The sequence below is a fragment of the Trichechus manatus genome, unplaced genomic scaffold (genome assembly GCF_000243295.1).
Source record: "Trichechus manatus latirostris isolate Lorelei unplaced genomic scaffold, TriManLat1.0 scaffold00006, whole genome shotgun sequence".
Classification (NCBI taxonomy): Eukaryota; Metazoa; Chordata; class Mammalia; order Sirenia; family Trichechidae; genus Trichechus; species Trichechus manatus.
In genome coordinates this window covers 10860194-10886801 of record NW_004443942.1, presented here as the reverse complement: position 1 = coordinate 10886801, position 26608 = coordinate 10860194, and the positions used below count along the sequence as shown (strand labels likewise).

The 26608-nt window shown below is 52.1% G+C and overlaps 2 protein-coding genes across 3 annotated transcripts; one reads left to right on the top strand and one right to left on the bottom strand.

Annotated features, from left to right (window-relative positions):
* The first annotated feature begins 1834 nt into the window (after window positions 1-1834).
* On the top strand, window positions 1835-23135 carry IGSF22 (immunoglobulin superfamily member 22). The gene is given in 26 exon segments (XM_004369831.1): window positions 1835-1946; window positions 4234-4365; window positions 4579-4715; window positions 6014-6113; window positions 6200-6239; window positions 6452-6545; window positions 6547-6627; window positions 6867-6980; window positions 7514-7676; window positions 8350-8622; window positions 10013-10082; window positions 10084-10295; window positions 11101-11112; window positions 11115-11224; window positions 11312-11453; window positions 11613-11909; window positions 12979-13278; window positions 13979-14152; window positions 14363-14491; window positions 15343-15639; window positions 16085-16173; window positions 16379-16571; window positions 17519-17818; window positions 18851-19177; window positions 20779-20875; window positions 23066-23135. Coding segments are annotated over 26 exon segments (4065 nt in total).
* On the bottom strand, window positions 22506-26316 carry TMEM86A (transmembrane protein 86A). Of its 2 annotated transcripts, XM_004369706.2 has the most exons (3): window positions 26296-26316; window positions 23961-24225; window positions 22506-23616 (listed from the first exon to the last, which is right to left on the bottom strand). In XM_004369706.2, the coding sequence occupies exons 1-3, from the start codon at window positions 26314-26316 to the stop codon at window positions 23180-23182; spliced, it is 723 nt and encodes a 240-aa protein (XP_004369763.1). In that variant the 3' UTR covers window positions 22506-23179. The 2 variants fall into 2 exon arrangements, with proteins under 2 accessions (XP_004369763.1, XP_023592459.1); XM_023736691.1 differs by lacking the exon at window positions 26296-26316 and having other exon boundaries at window positions 23961-24303.
* Window positions 26317-26608: the final 292 nt, after the last annotated feature.

Below are 26608 nucleotides of genomic sequence, written 5' to 3'. Positions count from 1 at the left end.
TGACTCCTGGCGGCCCCACTGTTGGGGCAAAGGAAGGAGGAGACTGGCCACTCTCACGGCCCAGACACTGAGCCTCTGAAGTGTTAGGAGGGACTGGTCAGCACAGAAGGTAAGGCTTCCCTCTTCACTCCAGAAGGGAGCAGAGCCTACTATTTCGAGCCCAGAGGGTAGAGGGCAGGAGGCAGGACAAGGGAGTGGTCTTAGGACCCCAAGAGGTAGAAGTAGGCCAAAATAAAAATTTAAAAAAATTGCCATCTAGTCGATTCCGACTCATGGCGACCCCCTGTGTGTCAGAGTAAAACTGTGCTCCATAGGATTTTCAGTGGCTGACTTTTCATTAGTAGATTGCCAGGCCTTTCTTCTCAGGCACCTCTGAGTGGACCTGGTTAGCAGCTGATCACTTAGAAGCAGATCAGGTAGAAATGTATCATGGTGGAAGGGAGCAGGTAAAGTGTAGCCACAACCCTCAAACCACCTGCCTGTCTCAACAAAGCTTTTGGGTCCCCTGAAAGGGCACTGAACTGGACATCATGAGGCCAGGATTCTAGTCTGAGTGACCTCGGACAAGTTATTTCTCTCAGATGTCAGTTTCCTCATATACAAAATAGGAATTTAAAAATTGCCGTGCATAAATAGATGATGGTAGGTACATCCATATGTTGAAAAGCTGTGTAACTGTTAACAGACTGAGAAAGCTCTTCATGAACTGGTATGGAAAGATGTCCAAGATGTATTAAGTGAAAAAAGAAAAAGGCAGGGTAATGTGTATATTTTTTATCTTACATGTAAAAAAAGGGAGAGAGCGAAAATATATATTCATATTTACATGAAGGAACTCCAGAGCCTAGAGACTATAAGCAGTTTTCTGTTGAGAGAGAGTTGGGAGATGGAGGTGGAGGGAGCCTCGAGAGTGGGAGGGTGCCTCTTCATATATATTTTTATATTTTATTTTTTTAACCATGTGATTGAATTACTGATTTAAACAAAAAAAGACCCCATTGCCATTGAGTCCGTTCCAACTCATGGCAACCTAATGTGTTACAGAGTAGAACTGCTCCACAGGGTTTTCTTGGCTGTAATCTTTATGGAAGCAGATTGCCAGGTCTTTCTTCCACAGAGCCCCTGGGTGGGTTTGAACTGCCAACCTTTAGGTTAGCAGCTAATCACAAACCACTTTCGCCGGAGAGGCTCCTAAAAAAAAAAAATTACAAAATAAATACTAAACTTCTGGCTTTACCATTTCACAAATGAAGGTAGGGCTGTAAAAGCGCATTGTCATCTGTTTTAGCATTCCCCAAATGCCAGGGATCTCCAGGGCCCAGGAAGAAGACCCATAGCTTCTTCCAAGGTCCACTCTAGTATGGCTTATTTAGGAAGTTCCTTCTTAGGTCTGACCTCATTCCCTCCTGATGAAAACGTCCAGCACTGCCTCACTAGTCCTATGTAGTTATCAAGAGGTATCCTCGAACTCCCTCTGGGCCTTACTTGGTTCTATGGATAAGCCTAAGCGTTACATTGTCCTGCCCCCACCCCACCCCTCACCCTCCTCCCACCAAGAGCTTGGAATGGTTTGGGGTTACTCAGTGGGGGAACAGGCTTATTGGTCTCACAACCAACCAGGGACAGGGCAATGTGAAATGAAAAGAACGGCTTACTGCCTAACGTCTCTCCTTGTCCTTTCCTGTGTGCTCCCGTCTCCCCTTGTGTCCACCTCCCTTCCACATTCAAATACGTATAAGAACATGTCTGAATCTCCTCCTCCTCCCTCCCTTGTTCTTCCTGGCCTCAACCTCTTCCTGGTCCTCACAGGTGAGTGCCTGCGCCTGCTGTCAGCATGACGACCATTCACCACAAGCAGATGCTGCAGGAGCACATGTGCATGGAGTTGAGTTCCAGCTCCACCACCCACGTGCAGACCTTCTCCTAGACAACCAAGATCATGGGAGGCAAGTGGAGTGGGTAGGGGGAGCCGGTAAGGGACAGCATTTCTTCCTCCACATCCACCCACTGGGTGGCCTCAGTCTTGGAAACTATAGGCCTTTCAGAAGCCTGAGATACCAACAACCCCCTCCCAACCTGTGCTTCTATCCGTGTTTGATAAAGCTTCAGCCAGTCGGATGTTCACCCAAAGACCAGATCTCCAGGAAAATGGTTTAGGAAGAATCAGTCACATGGAGGCGTGGGAGTGACTGACAAACTCTTAATTGCTTAAGAGTTTTAGAGCTGGAGGCCAGCGGGCTATTATCTCTGATGGTAGATGGTCAGGCATGGGGTAAGTTAGGGAGGTAGCCACCTTATCTACCTACATTTGAGTAATGCTGACCTTGCTCCACTTAATAGGAGACTCCAAGCTGCCAGTAGAGAGAGGATGAGCGCGTAAACAAGTGACCTAAGCTCCCAGGCTCTCAGCCCTTGGGGACCAGATTGGGGGAGGACAGATCCAAGGGAATGCCAAGAAATGGGCTCCAAGAAGAACAGACTGTTTTAGTCCTGTCTCTAGTGGAAAGAGATTAAAACATGGCCGGGGGTCAGGATATTGGATACCTGTTGACAGTCATTGCCCCTCCCTCAAATCCCTGAGGAACAGAGTCCTTCAGAGTCCTCTGTGCACAAGGTCAAGGCCAGATAAATAATCTCTGTATACCAACCCCTTCTGGTCCATGAGGCAGAACAAGTGGAACAGCCAGGACTCAAGGCCAATGGTCTAGACCAGAGATTGCAAATTCAAGTGATTCTCAACCCTGGCTGCACATTAGAATCATCTTAGTGTGGAGGGCAGGGGAAGAGGTTAGGGATGTGGGAAAGAAAAAAAAAGTAATACCTGAGTCTCACCCTAGACCATTAAATCAGGTATCTTTTTAAAGCTCTCCAGGGGATTCTAACGTATACGCAGAGTTGAAAACCACTGGCCAACAGGGCGCACGCAGGAAACATAAGTGCGGGCAGCAGACTGGAGTGGACTGGAGAGGACATATCCCATCTAAAGGGGGCGGCCACTACTCACCTCCCACTGACTGTTGCCACGTGAGAATACAAACAAGCCCAATGCTGAAATTCTAGAAATCTGGATTTTTATGTGAAACCTCCCAAGTCTTAGATGTAGGGCTGATTTTTGTTTTAATTTTGTGGTGGTCAAGTAAAAGACATCTGCAGGTCGAATGTAGCCTGCACACTGCCTGCTTAAGACCTCTGGTAACTATTCAAAAGCAGGCCATGAGGCCTTCTTAACGCCTTTTCTCATCTCAGTGCCCCAAATTAGTGGGGATAAAACAGTTACCTACTTCACTGGGATACTGTGAGGAGTAAATAAAATAAAAATATGCTTATCACAGTTCAACACAAGGAAAGTGCTCAGTAAACCATGTTGTTGTTGTTGGGTGCCGTCGAGTCGATTCTGACTCGTAGTGACCCCATATGACAGTAGAACTGTCCCATAGGGTTTTTCAGGCTATAATCTTTACAGGAGCAGATCACCAGGTCTTTTCTCCTGAGGAGGTGCTGGGTGGGTTTGAATCACTTAATCATTGTGCCACTAGGGCTCCTTCAATAAACCATGGTAATTATTATTAACTGATAACCTACCAGCCAAGATTTTCTGCAGTTTGTGCTGGGGGAAAAAAAAAAGCGTTTTCTTTTCCAAATATACAATTACATTGAATGTGCTCTTCCAATACGGGGATTCCCACAGACAGCCCCACTGGAATGGGAGTATGTCCTATCCCCCCACCCAAGGATCACCCATTCCAGTGGCAATGAGTGCTAAACCCACAGAATCACAAAGAGAAGGCTTAGAGCAGAGCTCAGCTGAGCTACCAGGCCTCCACAGCAGTAGCAGGCCCGAGCTGGTCTTAATGCTGCTGGTACTACTAAGGGATCAGGACTTCGAGGACAGAAGCCCAAGACACCAAGAAAATCCCAAAACATTAGTCCCCTGAAAAGAAAAGAGAAAAAAACAAAAACAAAAATAAATAAACAACTCAGTCATGGCCCAATAAACACGATTGACCTTGAAAGGTAGGGGAAAAAGGAGTTGGCGCTCTCTAGTGGTTAAAATTTGCCACAACACAATGATCCAAGGGCTCGAAGTTCTTGAACAAAGCCGGTCCTATCCGCTTTGGCCTTAACGTTGTTTGTTCCCATGCTCCACCGTCCCCTCCTGAAAAGGTGAGCCCTCCAATTCCGGGCTGACCCCCCGCCTGCAGCCCGTTCTGACCTCCTGTCCGGCCCCCACAGAGGAAGTCGTGTCGAGGAAGTCCTCAAGCACCGTGGAGTTCTTCAGCTTGGTGACCCGGAGCTCCAACATCCCCGCGGGCGAGAGCATCCCTGAGTCCACGGGGAAGCCTCACCCGATCACCGCACCCGAGGGTGCGCCGCTCCCCGTGTCTCCCCAGCTGCAGGGTGCTCCGCTTTCTTCCCCTGTCCCAGGCGCCCTCCCCCATTCACGGACACTGGCAGAGCCAGGCCGGGTAGCTGGGCCCAGAACCCTGGGAGGAGGAAGGGAGCAAGCAGAGGGTCCAGCCTGGGCGGCGGTGGGAGGGGGGGCCTAGAAGACGAGGCTGCGTCCTGTGCCCACCGCAGGGGACAAAGCCGAGTTCCGAGCCCAGGTGAAGGGAAACCCCAAACCCAGCATCTCCGGGAAGAGGGAGGGCGGCATCCCCATCAAGGAGTCCGCCAAGATTTTCTACGACAGCATTAACAAGGAGCTCGTGCTGAAGGTGCGGAGGCCGAGCCAGAGGTTCGGTTACCGTGAGGCCGGAGGCAGGGACCTCCGGTGGGCTGCCCGGCCTCTCACGAACAAGAGCCATAACGGCGACCCAAGAACGGAGAGGTGGGAACAAAGACGACCATTGCCCTACAGGAGGGGCAAGAAACGAGAGAGGCGGAATCGCGATCTTCCGGGCATTGCCTGGAAGCGGGGACCAAATTAGGGGGCGGGGCAAGGCCGTGTTAGGGCCAACCCAGAACGAGGCGGGCGCGGGACCAAATGGAGAGCCAGTCTAGGAGAGAAGGGACGGGGCCTAAAATAGGCGGTGGGGAAGGCTAGAAAGTGAGGAAGCCTGAAGGAAAGGTGAGTCCAAAGGCTAGAAAGGGTCTGGATCATAGTGAGCGGAGCGAGACTGAGATGGGGCGGGACTAGGAGGGTCGGAGGAACTGATCGTAGAGAAGGTATGAGGGTCAGGGATCCTGGGCTCCTCATCTCAGCCTCCGAGAAGAATCTCGCCAACAGCCGATCCTCCCTAGGTCTAACCAGCTTCTCGGCCACCTCCTGAGACTTGGGCCTGCCGGGCTGCAACCTCTGGCTCCAGGCCTTTTGAGGGAGAGGGAGGAGTGGGTCAGCGAGAGGCCGAGGCCTATAATTGCTCCTGTCCCAACTAGTCTTTCCCTGGCTTCTTGCTGTGAAAAGCAAAGAACCTGCGCTTTCCCCACGTAGCACTTGGTTCCTTCACCTCCCCAAAGATCCCATTGCTGGCCACACAGCACACACCAAGCTGCCCCAAGGCCCCCTACTGGCCACTCCTCACAGACCTCCTTCATTCAGCAAAGGTTGTTCTGAAAGCCTTGGCTTCTAAGAGCCCACCAGGCTGTAAACACCATGCAGACAGGCACCGCGAAGGCCTTATTCACCACTAACTCCTCAGGGGCCCAGCCCCATCAGTGCCTGCTACAGAGAAGTAGATATATGTTAAATGAAGGAATACTCAATCCAGTGCCAGGAACTGCAGATAGAGTTATAATTCAGACAAGGCCCCTGGCTTCCAGGAGCTCGCAGCCATGGAGGAGAGTCAGATGGGAAAACAGTTTTATTGCTGTGGAATCAGTCTACGAACAGATACGTACTCACACTGACTGCTGCCTGGTACTTCCAAATCACAGAGGCTACTCCGTCCTTCTCCACACATGCACTCAACACTCAGTTCTCCCTCCAAAAAAAAAAAGGCCCTTTCCTCCTCTCACAGAAAGCCCCGTGTAGTTCCCTCCCCTCTCCCCCATTAATGTCCTGACTCTGATCTAGCTGGAGCCACTGACCTCCGATGACTCTGATAGCTACAAGTGCATTGCAAGCAACGACCACGCAGATGCCATCTATATCGTGTCCTTGCTGATGACAGAGGGTGAGCCAGCCCCCTCCTTCTGCCCCGCCCCCCCCCCTTAGGGACCAGGTTCCCCTGTCTGATCCTGTCCCTCTCTCCATTCTCAGGTCAAGATAAAATGGATTTCAAAAATATGTTGAAGAAGAGGTGAGGCTGGGAGGTCCTTCCCCCAGGGTGCTGTCCCCCACCCTCCAGTCTGGAGCCTCTTGAAGGCCTCTCAACGGGACCCCAAGTTAATGGCCTAGGGTCCAAGAATCCATGGAGTGAGGAGGGCCATCTCAAGGTTGGGAGAGGCTCTTCAAGATTCCTGTCTTGAAGGAGATGCTCTGAGTCCAAGCTTAGTCTCTTCCTCCTCCCAGGGGCACCCCTGCTCCTAAGAAGCAGCAGAAGAAAGTGACAGGTGAGAAACAGATGCTGGAGATTTTGTCCAAGGTGCCCAAGAAAGACTTTGAGAAAAGTCTGCATGGAGTATGGTTTTATTGATTTCCGGGGGCTGCTCAGGAAGCTCAAAGAGATGAAGAAAGTGGAGGTGGAGGTCAGTGCCCAGCAGGGAACAAGTGCATGGTGACTGTTCCATGAATGATGGTTTCTTTCTCATCCCCCATCATCTCCTCCTCCCCCTAAATCTTCCAGTAGGTCAGCAGGGGGCTGCTAGCTAATCATCCTAGCCATTTCTCCCCAGATCCTTGGAGGCTCCTCCAAGGATTGAGGACAAAACCTGGGCAGGCTCCAGGTGCCCCTGACACCTACTGTTGTATTATCACCATCTCTCAGACCATCCAGATTCTAAAGCCCCTGGAAGACATAGAGACCAAGATGGACACTACAGTGACTTTTGACTGTATCATGGAGCTGAAGGACCCCAATGTCAAGAAGATGTGGCTCAAGGTGAGGGGGTACCTACCCCGGTCTTACCCTGGCAATATCATTTCTTCTCTGCACCCCTCCCATCTCAGACCCTCTTATTATGCATCAACCGTGGCCTTGCTTCCATTCTGTCAAGAGGATGCCTCCTGATATGATTGAAGGAGGTTGAGGGTTGAGCGCTATTCTTGGTTTTCCACCAGGGTACTGTGTAATTTGAGACAGTCACTTCCCCTCTCTAAGGCTCAGACTTTTCATCTGTAACATGAAAAGGCTGGATTAGATAGACCTCAAGGTCACTGAAGGTCTGTGCCTTTAAGAGAAACATCTAATAAACTCATGCACATCATTTGGACCTTGGGGAGATGCAAGGACCTGAGACCCCAGTGAGACAGATGATGAGACTAGAGATATTTTAGGGGCCTCTCAGTGTGTCTGAGGAGCTTAGGAGGTAGACAAGGCATCCTCCAGCTCAGACTGCCTTTTGGGAAATGGGGAACTCTGGACGTCTCCTCCTAAACCCCTTTATCAGCTTTCCTACCTGTTCCATGAGGCAGGGTACAGAGCCACTGAAGATCCAGTACTCCCTGGGCAAGTACAATGTGAAGCAGATGGGTACAAAGTACATGCTGGTCATTACCAATGTGAATATGAACACCTCAGGCACCTACACCCTGTCCGTGGGCGACAAGCGGATGAGTGCAGAGCTCACGGTGCTGGGTATGAGTGTGGGCATCATGGGGGTAGAGAAGGAAGACATGGTCAGGGTTGAGGGAAACAGATGGCCAGGAATGGGGTCCATGAGGATATGGGAGAGAGAATTGTGAGGCTATGCAGGAAAGGACTGCGTGAGGATGGGAGGTAATGGAAAGGGAAACATAGGTATGTAACAGAGAGGACTTTAAGATAATAAGTGCCATAGGGTGGTATAAAAGAGTGGTTAAGGGCACAGACTCTGGAGCCAGACTGCTTGAGTTCGAATCCCAGCTTCTGCCACATATGAGTTGTGTGATTTGGGGCAAGTGACTTAACTTCTCTTTGCCTCAGTTTCCTCATCTGTAGAATGGGGAATAATAGTAGAATCTACCTCTAAGGTAGCTGTGAGAATTAAATGAGTGAATATGTACAAATTGGCTAGAATAGTTCCTGGCACATATCTAAAACTGCGTAAGTGTTGTGGTTAACATTACTGGGGAGGAGGCCACGTGAACATCATGGGAAGAGGCTCCAGGGAAAAAGGGGTCACAAATGGACTGAAAGGAAGAGTACTTCCTCCAACTGTGGGCTTCAGAAGGCCAATGACACCTGAGTCTCCATTCCCCCTTCACCATCCCACCCCTCAGGAGGGACCATTCTACAGCCCAGCGACTTGCCCTCCTATCCTCTCCTACAGATGAGCCGCTGAAGTTCTTGGGAGAGATGAAGCCGCCGAAGGTGACAGAGCACCAGACAGCTGTATTTGAGATCCGCCTCTCCAAAAAAGTGCCCAACTTTGTGTGGAAGTTCAATGGAAAGGAATTAAAGAGGGATGAAAAATATGAAATCACTGTGTCCAAGGATGGTCAGACTCACACATTTAAGATCAAGGACACCAGACTTAGCGACAAGGGCAAGTTCTCTGCTGAGGCAGGGAACCTGGTACAGAAGGCCCAGCTCACCATTGACCGTGAGTAGTTGGGCCAAAGCCTAAAGGGTGGGCTTCATACCGTAGTAACCCTTGTGTGTGAAATTATCTATCCATCTATCCATCCATCCACCTATCTTCTCCTTACAATGCCCTGAGGTGGGTGCTGGACAGATAGACATGGTCCTCCCCTCTATTAACTTCAAGTCTAGTGGGGGGAGGCAGATGCAGAAATGGAATTAAAACAGCAGTTTCCAAGCAAGGAGTCAAGACACATCAGGGTCTTATCAGCTAGGAGATCATGGACCAAGAAATTATTGGCCTTTATGGCTCTAATAGTATATACTAGAGCACATCTGTGTCACTCTTGACTACTCACATTCTAATATAGCTAAAGTGGGGGGTTGCACGTGATAGTGGGCACACCAATGAGCATGTCTCACGTGTGACCTGCACCTGGGATCAATGTCACAAGGAATCATCCTTGCTGTCTTGGAGGGAGACACAGAGGCCGCAGGAGCCCATAGAAGGGGCATCACTTGGGGAGGTCAGAAGTGAAGTGATGTCTAAGCTTTAGTAAGAAGCACAAAAATGAGTTTGGCTTTCAGAGAAAAGGGAAGAGGAGAGGACATTCCCAGCAGAGGGAACAGCATGTGCAAAGGCACAGACACCAGAGAGACAATACAAGTATGGCTGGAGCTCCAAGGGGCCGTGTTAGTTTCCTGTGTCTGCCATAACAAATTACCACAAACTGGGTGGCTTAAAACAAGAAAACTTTATTCTCTCACAGTTCTGGAAGCTGGAAGTCTGAAATCCAGCAGAGCTGCACTCCCCCTGGAGACTCTAGAGGAGAATTCATTCTTTGCCTCTTCCAGCTTCTGGTGTCTGTGGCCTCATCACTGCAGTCTGCATTTCCGTGGTCACATTGCCTCCTCCACGTCTGTCTGTGTAATCTCCCTCTGTTCCACTCTTATAAGGACATTTGTCATTACATTTAGGGCCCATCCAGATAATCCAAGATGATTTCCTCATCTCAAGATCTCTAATTTAATTATATCTGCAAAGACCCTTTTCCAAATAAGGTAGCACTCACAGGTTCCATGTATTAGGACATGGACATATTTTTTTAGGGAGTCCCCATCTGACCTTCAAGACGGACATTATCAATACAGAGTGCAGCCCTGTGAAGACGTAAAAGTTTTAACCAATTTTACATATGAGGAAACTGAGACTTGGAGGGGTGAATGTGTTGCATGCAGTCAACTAGCAAGTAAGGGAGCTGGGATTCTACCTGCCAGGTAATTCCATGGGTCACATGTTGCACACATGCACATTCAACCTCGGAAGTCCCTTTGTTTTCTAGGGCAGCATGGAGCTGCAGGAAAAGGGTGTAGGGGTTTGGGAGCAGGCCCAAGCATCTGTCTGTCCTCAGGCATCCCCATCAAGTTTGTGAGCACCCTCAAGAAAGTGCGTGTGAAAGAGAGGAGTCATGCATGCCTTGAGTGAGCTGACAACCAAGGATCTGACACTGTGCTGGAAGAAGGATGGGCAGCTGCTGCATTATGGCACCAAGTACAGCATGAGCCATGAGGGCAAGCGAGCAGAGCTGGTCATTGAGGATGCACAGCTCAGCGACAGTGGCGAGTACACAGTGGTGGCCATGCAGGATGGGGACCCCACTGCATATTACAGTACTGCCATGTTCACCGTGGAGGGTATACACCCTACTCCTTACCCTGGCCTTCCCTACCGTGGACACTGATTAGCCCCCTCTACTGAAGCTAATACACCCCCAGACCATGACCATCCTCTACCTCCCCACTCTGACCGCCCCCATCTCCCAAATTCTGACCATCTCTGACCTCCCAAGCCCCAAACATTCCTACTTCCTAGGCCCTGATCACCCCCATCTCCCAACTCTAATTATCCCATATCCCCTGATTTCAACCATCCTTCACTTCCAGACCCTGACCATCCCCCAGCACCCTAGTCATCCCACACACCTTGACCCTGACCATCCTGTAGTCCCTAACCCTGACTCTCCCACTGACCCTGACCACCCTCAGTTTCCAATGACCCTGGACATCCCACAGACCAGCATAATCACCACTAAACATCCCATCTCCACTAACCACCTGCATCCTCACCATTTACTCCCCTTCTTCAAGTGAGCATCCTAAGTCCCCACTGACCATCCTCCACTGATCAATCCCCCATCAACTATCTCCCAGTGTTCCTGGCTGCCATTTCCCAACGCCACTAATTTTTCCCCAATCCGCCACTGACCTTTCCCTTGGTCACCACCTACTTGCTCCAGTCCCCCACCCTCACATTCCTCTGCCACCTACTGACCATCCCCGAATCTCCCAGTGACAATTTCCAAACTACCTCCTCATCATAAATTATTGTGATCAACGCGACGCCCCTACCATTTCCACGACCATCGCCTCCAGCTCCTTTTCCGATGAGTCTCTTCCACCCTAACACCCTGACTCAGCCCTGGCCCCTGTCTTTCCCCAGAGCGTCTGGCCACGTGAAGAGCGGGATGTCGGACGTGCACGCAGCAACTGGGAGCCCCACCGAGCTGTGCGTTGTGCTGAACGACGAGAAGGTGGAAGGCCTGTGGCTGAAGGATGGCGAGGAGGTCGGAGGCAAGGGCCAGGGAAGGGGGCAAAGGACGAAGGGGTAAACCTGGCCCACAATCTTGTTCCTGTCCGTCCCTCATCCCCAGATCACAGATTTGCCTGCCGTGCAAATCGTGAAGCAGGGGGCGGTGCACAAGCTCATCTTCCTCAATATGGGCCCCGACCACGAGAGCAAGTACACGTCCCGGGCCAAGGGCGCAGAAGGCGAAGCATCAGCGTTCATCGCAGGTATGGTCACCGCCCACTGTAGACAAAGCTTTACCACTGCTGGTCCCGCCTCCATACTCATGGCTCCTCCCCATCAAGCCTGGGCCTGGGCTATTTCCCCATCCCCTCAGCTCCTCCTCCTTCCGCTGGACAAGCCTTCCCTGCCGCCCCGCCCCGCAGATCCCGCTACCACTGACCTGTCTATGCTGGAGGCACTGGCTGCGCACCCAGTGACCGTGAAGGTGGGCCACACGGCAAACATCAAGGTGCCCTTCCGGGCAAAGCCGCTACCCAAAGTGACGTGGTATAAGGACGGCGTGGAGGTGACAGAGGAAGAGCACGTGTCCATGGAGCGCCGGGAAGACCAGGCGCTGCTCACCATCTCAAACTGTGTGCGCGAGGACAGTGGACTCGTCCTGCTCAAGCTCAAGAATTACTATGGCTCAGCAACAGCAACCCTGCCCCTCAGTGTGCTGGGTGAGGGCTGGGTCCAGGCTGAGCTGGTCAGAGAGCACCTGCTGCCCAGCTCTTAGGGTGGGGGGCAGGCTTGGGAAGGAGACTGGGGATAGAGTTGGAGTTTGGGTTGAAAATGAGACTGAAGAGCTGGCTTTGCAAGCAGAATCCCACTTCCTAACATTCTAACTAGGCGGCCTTGCGCAAGTCACTTAACCTCAGTCTAGGCTTCAGTTTCTCATCTCCAACAGGGGGATGGTTTGGGGGGTTTTTTGTTTGTTTTTAGTACTTACTTAAAGTGAATATAAAACACACAGCAGAGTGCACAGCACATAATAAGTTTTCAAATATGTTACTTAGTGTTGTTATTGACTTGGAGATGAGGACATGGTTGTAGGTAAGGTAGAAATGAGGTGAAAGAGCGGGGATTTAGAGATGGAGGAGAGGTTGGTTGAAGGGAGTAGTGGGGTTAGAAATGAAATGGGGTGGGTTGAAGCTGAGATAATGTTGGAGATGAAATGAGGTTAGAGATAAAGATGAAATGAGGGTAGGAATGGGATTTGGGATCAGTGTGACTATGAAGATGAGGAACTGGCCTTAGTGAACTCATACTCAACATTCAACACTCGCACGCAGTCACCATCTCCTGCGCTTGCATCTTCATCAGGCTGTGAGGTGTGAAGGTTTGGGTTTCAACTCAACGGCACGGCTGAGCACTGCCTCTGTGTTCTCAGCAGTCCTTCAACCAAAAAGGGATGAAAACTGGTAGACATGCAATTATAACTTAAGGTAGACTGAGATACCAGAAAGTACTGGAGTTCTGGGGAGACTAGGTCTGGAAGGGACAAGGGAGATCAGCCAAGGCAGGGGCCTCTCAGGTCTCCAGTCCACCATTCCTAGGCAGGCAGGAGGTTCAGGGCGGCAAGGATCAAACTCTTTGGGCAAGTCTTAGGAGGAGTGATGGACACGAGGAAGGGTAAGGGATCCAGAAAGCTCATAATCCAGCTATGCCCCAGTCTGGCTGGCTCTCCAGTGAGTGGGAGGAGGCCCTTCTGGTCCTTTGCTCCATGCTGAAGCTGTCGTCTGTCCCCAGACCGTCCCAAGCCTCCACAGGGCTGGGTGGAGTTCCTGGAGCTCTCAGGGAATTGCGTGCACGTGAAGTGGAAAGCCCTGAAGGACAACGGTGGACGGCCTGTGACACAATTCTTAGTGGAACGGAGGGCAGCCAGCAAGAAGTCCTGGATTAAGATAGGCGAGGTGGATGGCAAAGTCACCAACTTCACCAACAAGGTGGAAGAGGGAAAGGCATACCAGTTCCGTATCCTGGCAGTTAATTCGGAAGGTGTGAGCGACCCACTGGAGACCAATGAAGTGTTTGCAGGAAATCCCATTGGTCAGTGAGATAGCCCGGTGCTCAGTGGGTGACCTAGGGGTTGGGATGGGTCCTTCAGTCAGTGAGAAACACTAGTCTATGGGGAATTCCCCAGGATCATCTCTCTAGCCATCCCATAAGACAGACCAGTTCCACAGTAAAGGCAGAGCACCTTTTAGGGCAGGAATTCTCAACTTTTCCAGCCAGATCACAACATACTCCCATGAGTATATCCAGAACTGTGCATAATTCCAAGGCACTGTCTCCACTATTTCTCCATTTCAGAAATCATCCTAGAATCCAAGTGAGAGTGATTTACCTTAGAGAAAACCTTAAAACCACTCTAATTTTTTTCCAAAAGAAACCCTTGACAGACTTCTCCATTTTAATTACGGTTGCTAATAAATGGCTTTCAACACTCCTCCCAACCAATCTCCACATCTCAGTACACTAAGAACTGTGGCATTGAGGGTGACATAGGTTGCGAAGGTTTTAAGTCAGTGATTCTCAATCTTGGCTGCACGTTAGAATCACTTGGGATTTTTAAAAAATGCTGATGCCTGGGCTCCACCAGGCCAATTAGAATATCTAGGGGTAGGGCACAGACACTAGTTGTTGTTGTTTTTTGTTTTTACTTCCTAAATGATGTCAGTATGGCAGAGTTCAGTATGGAGTGGGCAGCTATCTACATGTTCCGCCTCCTAACCTCTGCCCTCCACAGAGCCCCCTGGTCTTGCCTCCCAGCCTCAAGTGTCCGATGTGACCAAAGAGGCTATGACTATCACATGGAATGCCCCCACCCAGGATGAGGGAGCCCCAGTGCTTGGCTATATTGTGGAGCGGAGAAAGAAAGGCAGTAACCTGTGGGTGCCGGTCAACGAAGACCCCATCCAGGGTGAGTTCCTAAGCACAGAAGCCCAACAGGGATGGATAGAGGCTTTGTTGGATGGGCCCACATACCTCTGGTGCTCTGAATATACTCCCCCCTCCACACACACACACACCACTTTGGGGGTTTTAATAGCATCCCATGACCTTCTCTTCCATGGCTTCTCCCACCTCATTGACCCCCCTGGCCTCATGACCCCTTGTCTTCTCATTTCAGGCACCAAGTGCACTGTAGATGGGCTCCTGGAGGACACAGAATATGAATTCTGAGTTATAGCTGTGAATAAGGCAGGCCCCGGGCAGCTCAGTATGGCATCCACCTTGGTGGTGGCCAAGGACCCCATCAGTGAGTATGGGGCTGTCAGGCCACACACATGGTGGAATTAGCCAATTCAAGGTAGAGAGAAGATTTTCTTCCCTGGGAAAGTCTGATAGGAGGGATCAATAGTCTCCACTCTCTGGATAGTGTCAGCCTGATAGAGGAACAGGATTCACACACAAGACAAAGTCAGCAAATAGATATTGAGAGCTGGGGACAGCTAGGAGGTGTGGTGGAAAGAGTTTTGATCAACTTTGAGTATTTCTGCTTAGGCGAGACATTAGAGGCATGTTTGAGGATTAGTTGGGGATGTCGGGTAGAAGATTGGGAGGGTTTTGAGTTTAGGAGGTGAAGGTGAAGGTGGAGGTGTTCTATGTGAATGGAGGTGGTGAGAGATGGATGGATTAAAGGCTGGAGTTTTTATTATTGAGGGGTTAAGTGTATATGGTATGTTGAATTTGGACGGTATTAAATTCAAATGAGGCACCCTGGTGGTACAGTGGTTAAGCGCTCAGCTGCTAACCAAAGGTCGGCAGTTCGAACCCACCTTCCACTCCACAGGAGAAAGATGTAGCAGTCTGCCTCTGTAAAGATTTACAGCCTTGGAAACCCTATGGGGCAGTTCTACTCTGTCCTGTAGGGTCCCTATGAGTCGGAACTGACTCATTGGCAATGGGTTTGGGTTTTTTTGGTTTCAAATTCAAGTGAGAAATGTTGAATTGGTGAGAAAATTGAATTTTAGGGGTTGATGAGTGTGCAGGGTATTGAGAATACTGACTGGGAGCTGGAGTTAGAAGTGGTGAAGTTAGAGTTTATGGGTGGGAAGTGGGCATGGGGTTGAGAGGGGGTGAGTTTGGGGACTATCTGTGACACCCTAGAACCTCCAGGTCTGGTGCAGGGCCTGTGCATGTCTGATTCCTCCAACTCCAGCATCTCCCTAGCCTGGCAGGAGCCTGTAGAGGGAGACCCACCCTCTGGTTACATCCTTGAGATGCGGGCTGAATACACCAAGGAGTGGTCCAAGTGCACAAAGATCCCCATTTCAGGCACCTGCTACACAGTGGGAGTCCTCACCGAGAGGCAGAAATACTTCTTCCCAAACCGGGCTGTGAACGAGGCTGGGGTTGGGAAGCCTGTGGAGTTGGATGAGGGGGTCCATGCCATGCTACCACCAGGTGAGGATGGGGACAGGGCTGGGGGTTCAAGCCCCAATATCCTGGCTCCAAACCTCCCTCCCTAGGGCCTCATATCACAGGGAAGAATCGAATGGTGCTGTGATCAGTAGTCATCCATCCTTATCCTGCCTGGACAGAGCTAGGGGTGAACCTAGGGGCTCCCCCCACCCAAAACAAAAATACTTACTGTGTGCCAAATAATACCCATCATGTGCCATTAGGTGTTAGGAATATTGAAACAAATAAGACACAGGACCTTCCCTCAAGGGACTTACATACTAGTAGAAGGAATCAGAGGAGAAAACAAATAAATGCTTCACAGCGTTGCAGGGCGGTGCTAGGTGTCTGTATGGCCTGTAGCAGGGGCATGAAGGAGGAGAGGTTGGGAAAGGCTTTGGAGGTGAGAGGCTTAAGCTGAGGCTGTCCTTTCCATCTTCCATCTCAGCTGCCCCGAAGTTTGACCTAAGTGCCCAGCTGAAGAGTCACATGGTGGTTCGAGCTGGGACAGCTCTCTGCATTCATGCAGCCTTCTCCGTGAGTCGCTCCCTTACCTTGGCCTTCACATAGCCAAGATGGTCCCTCCCTGTCTGTTGTAACCATCATAGCCTCTATCTCTGACCCTGCCCCTCACTAGGCCTTGGCACTGAAGCCTGGCAGGAGACTCTTCAACCAGTGGGGAGGGCCTGACCCCAGATACCATCTGGGTGACCCATGGTGCCCATTTCCTGTCACCACCCAGAGTTCACCACCACCCAGTGTGATCTGGCAGAAAGACGGCATCCCCACCAAGGGCCGGGAATCCATCACCAAGGGCAAAAACCACTCCCAGTTCCTCATCAACAGCACCAAGCGCTCTGACTCGGGGGTATATCGTATCTTGCTCCAGAATGAGTTTGGAGAGGCATATTATGACATTCATGTGCGTATGGCAGGTACTGACAGTGGGCAGAGGCCGTGGGGTGGCATGCGTGCACACTCTCCAAAATATAGCTCTCCACTGCTGCCTGAGTTCCTACCACTGGAAAGTCATGTCTTAGGCCAATGTATAGATACCAAAGTTTATTAGTGGTTACCAGGAGCAGGAGGGAGGAGGGAAGAGGGAGTCATTGTTTAGGAAACATTTGAATTTCTGGTTATGGTAACAGAAAATGTGGCAACAAATATTGGTGATGGTAGCACAACATGATTAATGTAATTTATGTTGCTAAATTGTATACATGAAAAATGTTAAATTGACAAATGTGTTATATATATTTTACAACAATAAAAAGAAAGGTAATGAAGGCTTCTTTGGCACCACCAAGCAAGACTTTATCAGCCATTGTCATGGTAGAGAGGATCGTTGGTTGCCCAGCTTTTTCTCAAACTCCTGAAGCCCTGAAGGCATTGAACTAGGACCAAACCCTTACCTCAGTTCCTGCAGTCATATCTATGAGCTTCAGGGTATATACAAAGTATGGTTGGCAAAGAATGAGTTAGGGACAGGTGGAGATATATCTATAAAAAATGTGGGGTGGTCTCTTAGACAAGAACGGGCTAGAAGCTTAAAAATAAAGCCCTAAACCCCCAAGGAAGGGAGGGATGAACTTTTAGTGAACAGTTACTCCATGCCAGGCACTTTACCCAATATTCCTATGAATACTGTTAGCCCCATTTTGCCAATGAAGTAATGGGTCTCAGGAAAGATGAAAAACCTACCTAAGGTCACAGGGCAGAGCTGCACTTCAGAAATAGTTCTGACTCCAAGATACCAGCTTCCTGAGTCTCAAAGAAGAGATTCAGTCCATCCCATCCCCCATCAGGCTTGGCAAGCAGCTCAGGTGAGGGCACACTATGGCAGGCTCCCCAGGGTGGCTGACAGACCTTCCGACTGGTCCAGATTTCCCCCATCCGCTGACAAACCTGCAGCTGTTTGAGGAGGTCCCCAACACGGTGACTCTGACCTGGAACCACAGCCCTGACATCCAAGAGGATAGTTAGGCCCACTATGTCATCATGAAGCGGGACGCCAGCACCGCCACCTGGTTCACTGCTGCAGAGCGTGTCTTCAGCAACAAGTACACAGTGACTGGGCTACTCCCAGGCAGGAAGTACTACTTCCAAGTGGTGGCCCGGGACGAAATCGGTGACAGCGACCCTCTTGACTCCAAGGATACCTGGCTCGTCAACAAGGACAAAAGTGAGTTGGGCACTGGGAGGTTCGGGTTACAGGTTATGTCTGGGAGCCCTGATGGTGGGGATGACATAAGAGAAGAGCAGGGGGACCCAAGAGGTGAGATAAAATCAAAGAACCATTGAGGTGGGAGGGTTAATGGCAAGGAAGCTGGGAGAGAAGGCATTGGGAAGCCTGTGGTGGTTGTGTTCCGTGGAGTGGATTCCTACTTATTGTGACCCTACAGGACAGAGTAGAACTGTCCCTTAGGGTTTCCTAGGCTATAATTTTACAAGAGCAGATAGCCAGTCTTTTCTGCCTTGGAGGCTGGTGGGTTCCAACCGCCCACCTTTTGGTTAGCAGCCTAGCTCTTAACCATTGTGCCACCAGGGCTTCTTCGGGGAAGGTTAGGGGTGGAAAAACCTTGGGGTACTCTTTGAGGTGTGGGACTAAGGTAAAGGTGGGGAGATGACTTTGGGGGCAGAAGCGACATGGTGGGTGGAGACACCGTCTGAACACTAGAGGGAGGGGAGGCTAATGCGGTGTGAGGATTAGGGAGGGAGGGTCGCTATGAGTCAACGCAAGGGCTCTAGGGACGGAATGATGGCCAGGAAACCCTGGAGGGAGGAGTTGAGGGTGGAGATAGTGTCAGGGAAACTCGGGAGGGACTTAATGGGAGAAAGAAGACCCTGGAGGCTGGGATGACGTCGGAGAAGCTTGGTAAGGGGTTAAAGGCAACGTAAACAGCTGCGAATACCCAGGTAAGGGAAGGTGGAGGCTGGAAAGACGTCAAAGACGCCAGTCTTGGAAAGCGTAAAACTCCGCGAACCTAGATTAGGTCACGGAACCCTGGTGTAGCGGGAAGGCTCTAGGGACGAGGAGAGCGTTGGAGTCCCTAGAGTTGATGGTGCATGGGAATCTGACCTGGGTCAGTGAAGTTGCGTGTGAGCTAGAGTCTCCCAGCCACCTTCCCAGACGGCGGGAGTGGGGGAAGGGAGTGCCGCGGGACGCCCCTGGCGCGTTGTCACAGGGAGCGCTCACGGCGCTTCCCCCGCGCAGTCGAAGACCTGAGCAGTAAACTGAAGCCATACGAGAAGGACTTAAGACACGCGCCGCGCTTCCTGACCCCGCTCAAGCCGCACAAGGTGCTGCGCGGCCAGGACTGCACCATGACCTGCGCCTTCCTTGGGAACCCGCGGCCCACGGTGACCCTCTACAAGGGCGACGTCAACATCACGGCCAACTCCAAGTTCTGGTACAACTCCACGAGCGGCGTCTGCACTCTAATCATCCCCACCTGCACTCTCAAGGACAGTGGAGACTACAGCGTACTGGTGGAGAACGAGCGGGGCAAGGACCGCAGCACGTGCACGTTCACGGTCTATGGTGAGGAAGCCGCGCAGGGTCGGGGCCTGGGAAGCAAAATGGTGATAGCGTGGGCCGGTGACAAACTCTTTTCTTTTGACTGGCAGCCGCTTTTTATTTAACCCGGCTGCTCCCATGTGGTGCAAACATTCTCTAATTGAACCTCAGTTCTTGCTGCAATCTCTTGTCCCATCCTCTCAATGTCACTTGTTACCTGCCTAGCCCCTGTGGCATGGGATTTTGTGATCACTTGATAGGCTGTGGTTTGACTATGGAAACCCTGGTGGGCCTAGTCACTTGTTAAGTGTCTTGGAGTTATTCTGACTCCTAGAGAACTGCCCCACAGAGTTTTCTAGGCTATAATCCTTTTGGGAGCTGATTGCTAGGTCCCCCCTCCCTCCCCCAGAGCACAGGGTGGGTTCCAACCACCAACCTTTTGGTTAGCAGCTGAGCATTTAACCATTGCGCCACCAAGGCTCCTAGACTTGCCTTTAAAAAAGATAGTGGTGATAAGGCAAGTATCCCTATGTTCACATTTTGTAAGAGGTTCTGATGTGCAACCAAGATTTAAAGAATAAGGGCAGATGGGAGGTACACATATGGGAGAACTGAAGGGAGTTTAGGTGGAGGCACTCACTCTGCATTGCTCACCTGTGCACACCTAGGGAAAAATATTTCGTTACTTTGCACACAAGCTATTGTCTTCACAGCTAGCAGAGTGAACTTCCTAAATGCAAAGCTTGCTCCCCCTTGCTTAAATTGTCTCCTAATTTTTCCATGATCCTCATGATAAAATCCCAACCAACAAGGTTCCCCCCCCAACTTCATCCTCTGCCACCCTTCAGCCTAGCACCATGTGCACACCCCCATACACTGTCTGCACCCGTCCCTGAACTCACATGGCACTCCATTAGCTGCGGTCTCCATGGTTACAGACCTTGGTTCATCCTGTTATAGATGCCTTTCCTTGGGATAAGGACCATATCCTATTGCTCTGTCTCTCAAGTGCTCAGCTAAGTGTCTGGCACCGAGATGGTGATGCCACCAGAGTGGCTGCCAAATTGTATAACAGAACTAGGCCAGGAAGGCAGCATGAAGGCCCTTGCATCAAGGGCCTCCTTGGCTCTACCACTGATCAGCTGTGTGACCTTGGGCAAGTCACCTCTCTGAGCCTGTTTTCTCATCTACTTCACAGGGTTGTTTTGAGGCTTAAATGAGATAGTGTATGGAAGTGCCTGGCATGGTACCTGGCAGATGTTAAGCTCTGAATAAACAGCGATTCTTGACCTCATACACTTAGCTGACCTTGGGGAACTGGGGCTCATCCCCAGGGGAGGATTCAGAGTCCAGCTCCTGATTCCCGTATAGTAACTACAAGTGCAGTTTAGAGGTTCCCCTCCCCCCAGCATCACTGTTGTTGTTGGGTGCCATTGAGTCAATTCAGACTCATAGTGACCCCATGTGACAGATTAGAACTGCCCCATAGGGTTTTCTAGGCTGTAATCTTTACAGTAGCAGACTACTGCCAGCCTTTCAGTTAGCAGCCAAGCACTTAACCAGTGTGCCACCAGGGCTCCTTCCAGCATCATTAACACTAACAAATACTTGCTTTGCTCTTTCAGACAAAGATGACAAGTCAATTCTAGCATCTGTTACTGAGAGTCTACAGAAGAAATCAAAGCACCTACGTGAGCCCCAGCATCAGGGGAATGCTGTGATGTGGGCTTCTGGGCCTGCCTTCTGCATGGCCTCAGAATGGGAAGCCCAATTTACTCTCTGCTGCTTGTCAGTGTAAACATCTGGTGAAGGGATGGGTCAATAAACTCACTGAGCTCACCCGTCTCTTCCTGAGGGTGGGGTACCGCAGGGACCAAGGGAATGGACATGGGCGTGGGATGGGGATACCGAGGCCGGGATAGCTGAGAGCCTAACCCAAGCCCACCCACATGGCGAGTGACCAGCCCCCTCTGACTGGGCCTTGACTTGCTGTCCCCTCCTCATCAGCCACACTGCACCTTCCCCTCCCCTGAGGGTACGTCTCTTTATCCTCTTCCCCATCCTGCTCCTTCTCGTGTCTTCACAACAGGTCTGTCTTCAGAGTTCAGGGTTTTGAGGGATCAGGACCTGGCCTCTTCAGTGTGCAGGGTTCCCACCATTAGAGAATTAGAGTGTCTCAGTGCTTGAAGGGACTGGTCATTCAGTTCACTAGGTTTCAAACTTACGTTTTGCAGCGGGATCCCTCCTTTAAAAAAAAAACACCTTAGGAAGCTAGTGGACTTGAAACAAAGATGGGGGTCTTTGAGCCCCCTCCCCTCCTTATTCCCTTTTCACCAACTAGGGATCTCTGTAATAACCCTCGTTTGAAAATCACTGATTCATCCAACACCCACCTGGATCTGAATCTCCTATATCATATCCCCACAACTGTGTAACACCTCCACTAATGGGGCACTCACTGCCATCCGAGGCTTCCCTTTCCACTTCTAGGCTAGGTCACTGCCGGTTAAAAATGCAAATGCTCCTGGAGTGGGATGACACATTGTTCTGCCGGGTCTTCACATCTGAAGTGTGAATCAGCCGATCTAATCCCATTTCTCTCAGCTGCTCAACCGAGCCCAGGATCCAAGGAGAGAGAAGGGAATCTGGCTCATTTTGGAGCAGGCAGTAGGTTTGGGCAGGGAGGAGGGAATGCAGGCAGCACTGGAGGACACTGGACAACTAGGAGTCACCCAAGGGTTCTGGGCATCTGTCATCAGGAGAGTGCATCAAGGACAAATTGCAACAGTGGCAAATACTACAAGTCCCTCATCCTCCTGAGCCACAACCTCACCCCTACCAAGGAAGTGAGACCCACTCCAAACAGGACAGTGTCACCAGAGCCAGGGAGCCAGCCTGGCACCAAAATGCACTCACCAGGACTGTGACTCAGACAGTGAGCACAGCCAGGGCCCCTGGCACCATGCCCCCACCCCCTCTCCAGGACAGGCACGTGCCATACAAGCAGACAAGCAGGGCAGATATGGACTTGGTTTTTATTTTTTTTTCACATGGGTAGTAGAGGATGGAGTTGCCCCACCCTTGCTCCCCTTGCATTGAATGTGCCTCGGGTCTCAGTGACCCTAGAGTGTCATTGGAGCCCCTTCCCTTTGCCCCCAGTGCAGGAGGGGCAGGGAAGAAAGCACTGTGAGTAGGCGCGAGGGGGCAGCTCTCTGAGCCAGGCTCAGTATCCCCTCAGACAGCAGGACAGAGACAGACGGCAGACAAAGACAGACAGGCTGGGACACAGACTACACATCCACACACACACACACACACATGCACACAAAGGCTGGTCCCTTCCTTTGGCATGGTTTACCCTAGCCTCAGGGATGGGGTCTGAGGATGGCGGTGTGAGGCCTGAGCTCTAGGCTGGCCTGTGAGAGAGGTGGGACCAACCTGAATCCTTGGTACTCCAACTTTTCTGGCCAAGGCAGTCTCCTCTCCTGCCTACCCTGAACAGACACCCCTTTACCTTCCCACTCACCCCTTAGAGATTGAGATTGTTCAAGTAACAAGGATAGATGAGAGAAAGGGAGATTCCACCCTCATCCAATCTTCCCAACTAGGGGCCTGAGAAAAGGGCTTCAAGCCCTGGGCCTGGGTCATCTCAGCACAGATTTCTCCCCTTTCCCTCAACTCTGCGCAGATCAGAGAGGGTGGGATCACCATTCCTGGGCATAAGACATGGAGTTAGAGTCCTCCCCCTTAGTAGGGATGGGGGGCAGTTAAGAAACAGCACCATCACCCTCAGGGGGCTTTGACAGTCCAGCAAGGGGCACTAGGTTGGCTCTTTTTAGCTCTCAGCATTATCCTGGACCATTAGTTTTGCTAGGGAGATCCTTTTCCTGCTCACCTCTTCAAACTTGCCAGGTGGTACCCGCTGCCCCAGGCTGGCACTGCAGCCATCCTGATCCAGGTCCTGCAGTTTCCCAGGTCCTGAATTCCAGTCCCAGGAGGAGAGAGGGGTGACCATACCCCAGCCTTTCAGTTGGCCTTCCTCAGTTCATAGTCTTCCACTGGCTCCCGGCTCTCAACAGCAGACAGGGCGATGAGCATCTGGGCGGCGTAGTAGGTGGACATGATGAGTGCCCGGGAGTAGGGCACAGGGAAGCGGAACTTGTCAAAGGCGATGGTCATGTCTGAGACCATAAAGAGCAATGCACCACTGCTAGCCGCCAGCTCAGTCCAGCGCCAGGCTGCCCCAACCAGTCGTAGCCCTGCCATAGCTCGCCAGCCCATGAAGCTGATAAGGGCCACATAGACCCCCACCAGGTAGGTGAAGGCACCTGAAAGGCCCGGGTAGAGGAGGGCATAGCACAGGCCTGCCAGCACTGCCATCACCAGTCCTGTCCGCAGGGCCAGTGGCCTCATGCCAAAGGCCGAGGCGTAGAACATGTGGGTCACAGCAAACATCAGCAGACCTGGGAGGAAGACGGGATGCTGAGGGCAGGGTCAGGTGAATAACCGGGGTAGGGAGGGGGGTGCTTGGGATAACCTAGCAGCTTTGTGGGGAGTAACAAGATAGGAGAAGACCCGCACAGGTAAAGATACCTCCCCCTGCCATGACCCTCAGAACTCCAGAACTGATCACCAGATCATCTGCAAGGTCATCCCCTGCAGAGACCCCCCCCCAGTCCCTGACCTCAGAAATCTTCAGATTCCCCATCTTCTAACTCAGAAGCTCCCTCCACCAAATCCTTGGACACCTCCCCCCCACAGCCCCCAGCCCCAGGACCCCTCCCAGGCAGCTACTGTGGCTACTGACCATGTACAAAGTAGCCCTGATCCTGCCAGATGAGGAAGGCATCACCCAGAGCAGAGAAGACGAGCCCCACAAAGATGCGCATGGCACTGGGGTGGGCCAGCAGGAATCCTAGGCCATGGGCCAGAAGGAAGAGCCAAAGGCAGAAGATGGGCAGGCACTTGATGAGGGCGTTGAACCATGACGGGCTGGATGAGGGCAGCCAGAGCACAAAATACACACATGTGGCTTTGAAGAAGGGCACCAGCTTGGGTCCCTCGCTCTTCACCTGGAGGACACATAGGGAAATACTCAGGGCTGGGGAGCTCCCATGGAGACTCAGAGCCAGCACCCTCAACCCAAGCATCCACCCAGAGACAGGTCCACCCTACAAGGAGGTCTGATATGGAGAAACCCAGCCTAGCCTGCCCCACCAGCCAGCAGGGTGTGGACAAGCCCATCCCCACCCTGAGGCTCCATTTATTGGAGAGGCTCCACTATTCCTACTGCCCTGTCCATTCTTGGCCCTGGGGCTGAACCGGAATGGTCACTCACTGAGCAGCAGACCTTGAGATAACGACCCCTCCAGCAGCCCAATGCTTCTCCCTCTCCCTCTCCAGGGTCCCTTCAGCCCCTCCCTCCCACCACCACCACCTGCATCAGCCCCCAGCTATCTGGAATGGAGTGGAGTCAGTGGGAAACCACAGAGATGCCAAGGCTGGCCAACTTATGATCCTCAGCAGTGAGGCCAGGGCACAGGCTTAGGGCCCTGGCAACACCAGATGAGTGCCAGGAATGCCAACCACCTTCACCCCCACAGGCTCTCCCCTGCTTGACAGTCTGCTCCTCATCCTCCAGCCCCCTGCCCCAGCCTAAATGTGTCATCACATTTAGGAGATAGGGATGCTGGCTAGAGAAATGGACCCATGAACTGGGGTCAAGAAAAGTGTCCCGGAAGCAGCGATTTCAGGGATTAGGGGCAAGGACGCAGTCAGTCTCATTTGCCAAAGAACAGAGCAATTCAAGACACAACAGGCAAGAGAGGCAGGAAGAGGGGAGAGGTTCTCTTCCCAGCTTCTGTTCTGGAGAGAGGTTGGGAGGATATGAGGAACTGAGAGGGGGAAGTTAGAGCAGCTGACAATGGCTCAGCCGGATTTGGGGGGGGGGCAGTTAAAGGTTCTACCCAAGGCCACTGTAGACACTCTCCAAATTGGGGGAGGGGGCTGCTGCAGGATATTCTGAATCTGGACTAGAGATCTGTGATCCCCTGAAGCTCCTTCCTCTGAGCGTGAGTCGGAGCACCTGGAGTTCCCTCCACACCTACACTCTGCCCCAAGTAACTGTGCCTCTGGCTGGATGAGTTGTCCAACACAGGGCTCTGGGAACACACTCAGAATCACAGACCACCAGATACTTGGGAACTGATCAGACTGTGATGAGGGGGGGATAGGAAGGGATAGGCAGATACGCCTAAGGACTAAGCCGCCCTTGCACTTCCAGGGATGAAAGCAGGAAGAGATGACCAAGTCCCTTCCCATGGAGATTCCCCATCAAGGCTGGCCAGGGCGGAAGCATGGGTCAGGGAGGAGAGGACTGCACAGCCCCAGATCTCCCCAGAAGCCACCTGCCAGCCCTTGGAAGCATCAAGGTGTACTCCATTCCCCCTCCCTCAGCCCATATTCCCTAGAAGGAGAACCAGGTAGTAGCTGGGGAGACCTTGACAAGCATAGAGAGCCCAGCACTGGAAGAGGAAAGCGGGGAGAGGAGACAAAGGTTCGAGTTGGGAAAGTCTGAAAAGGTAGAGGTGTCAATAGAGACTGTCTCCTCTTTCGCCAGCTCGTAATCAAGCGCAGTGGCTCCGCTCAACCCTGTACAGACCCAGGGGCATCCCCTCCTCCACCCCCGACAGGTTTATAAGATGGGGAAGAGGAAGAAACTAATTTGGAACGGATTCCAAGGAGATCCCTGTCACCCTCCTGCCCCTCACCTTATCTCAGCCCCCCGCTGTAGTCCACCCAAGCAGAACCTGGCGATCTGCTGCCGCCCCCTCCCTCTCCTGGACCGCGACCCCGCCGACCCCGGCCAGACAGACGGAGATCAACAAAGTCACGCTTCCGAGTCAGGTGCCCACTGTTTTCCTCCCACCCGCAGGCGGGCGGGGGGCGAGCGGAGGAGAGGCGCCGCGGGTCTGCTGAGCCGGGAGCCGTGACAGCGCCCGACTCCAGCCGGAGGCCGCCGGCCACCGAGGGATCCCTCTTCTCCTCAGCCCCCAGCGGCTTGGTCTGCCGCAGCCCAATCCTCAGGCCGGTGGGCTCCGGCCGCGCCGAACACTGGCTCGCTCGCTCGCTCGCTCACTCACCACAGTGACCGGGGACACCATGGCGGCGGCGGCGGCGGCAGCGGCTGGCACCCGGCTTCGGGATGCAGCAGCCAGGACTCGCCCGCGGCCAGGTGAGGAGGCGACGACGTAACAAAGCCCAGGGTGACGGACAATGCCTCTCGCGTTCCCGGCGCTCGGGGTTCTGTCTGAGAACCCTGCGACGTCACCGCAGCCACGGCCAATGAGCGGGCCGGAGTCCCGGGGGGCGGGGCCCAGTGGGCGACGCCTGCCAGGCCTCCCGGGGCTTCTGCCAGGAGAAAGGAGGCTTCTCCAAGGATGCAGGGGGCGGGAC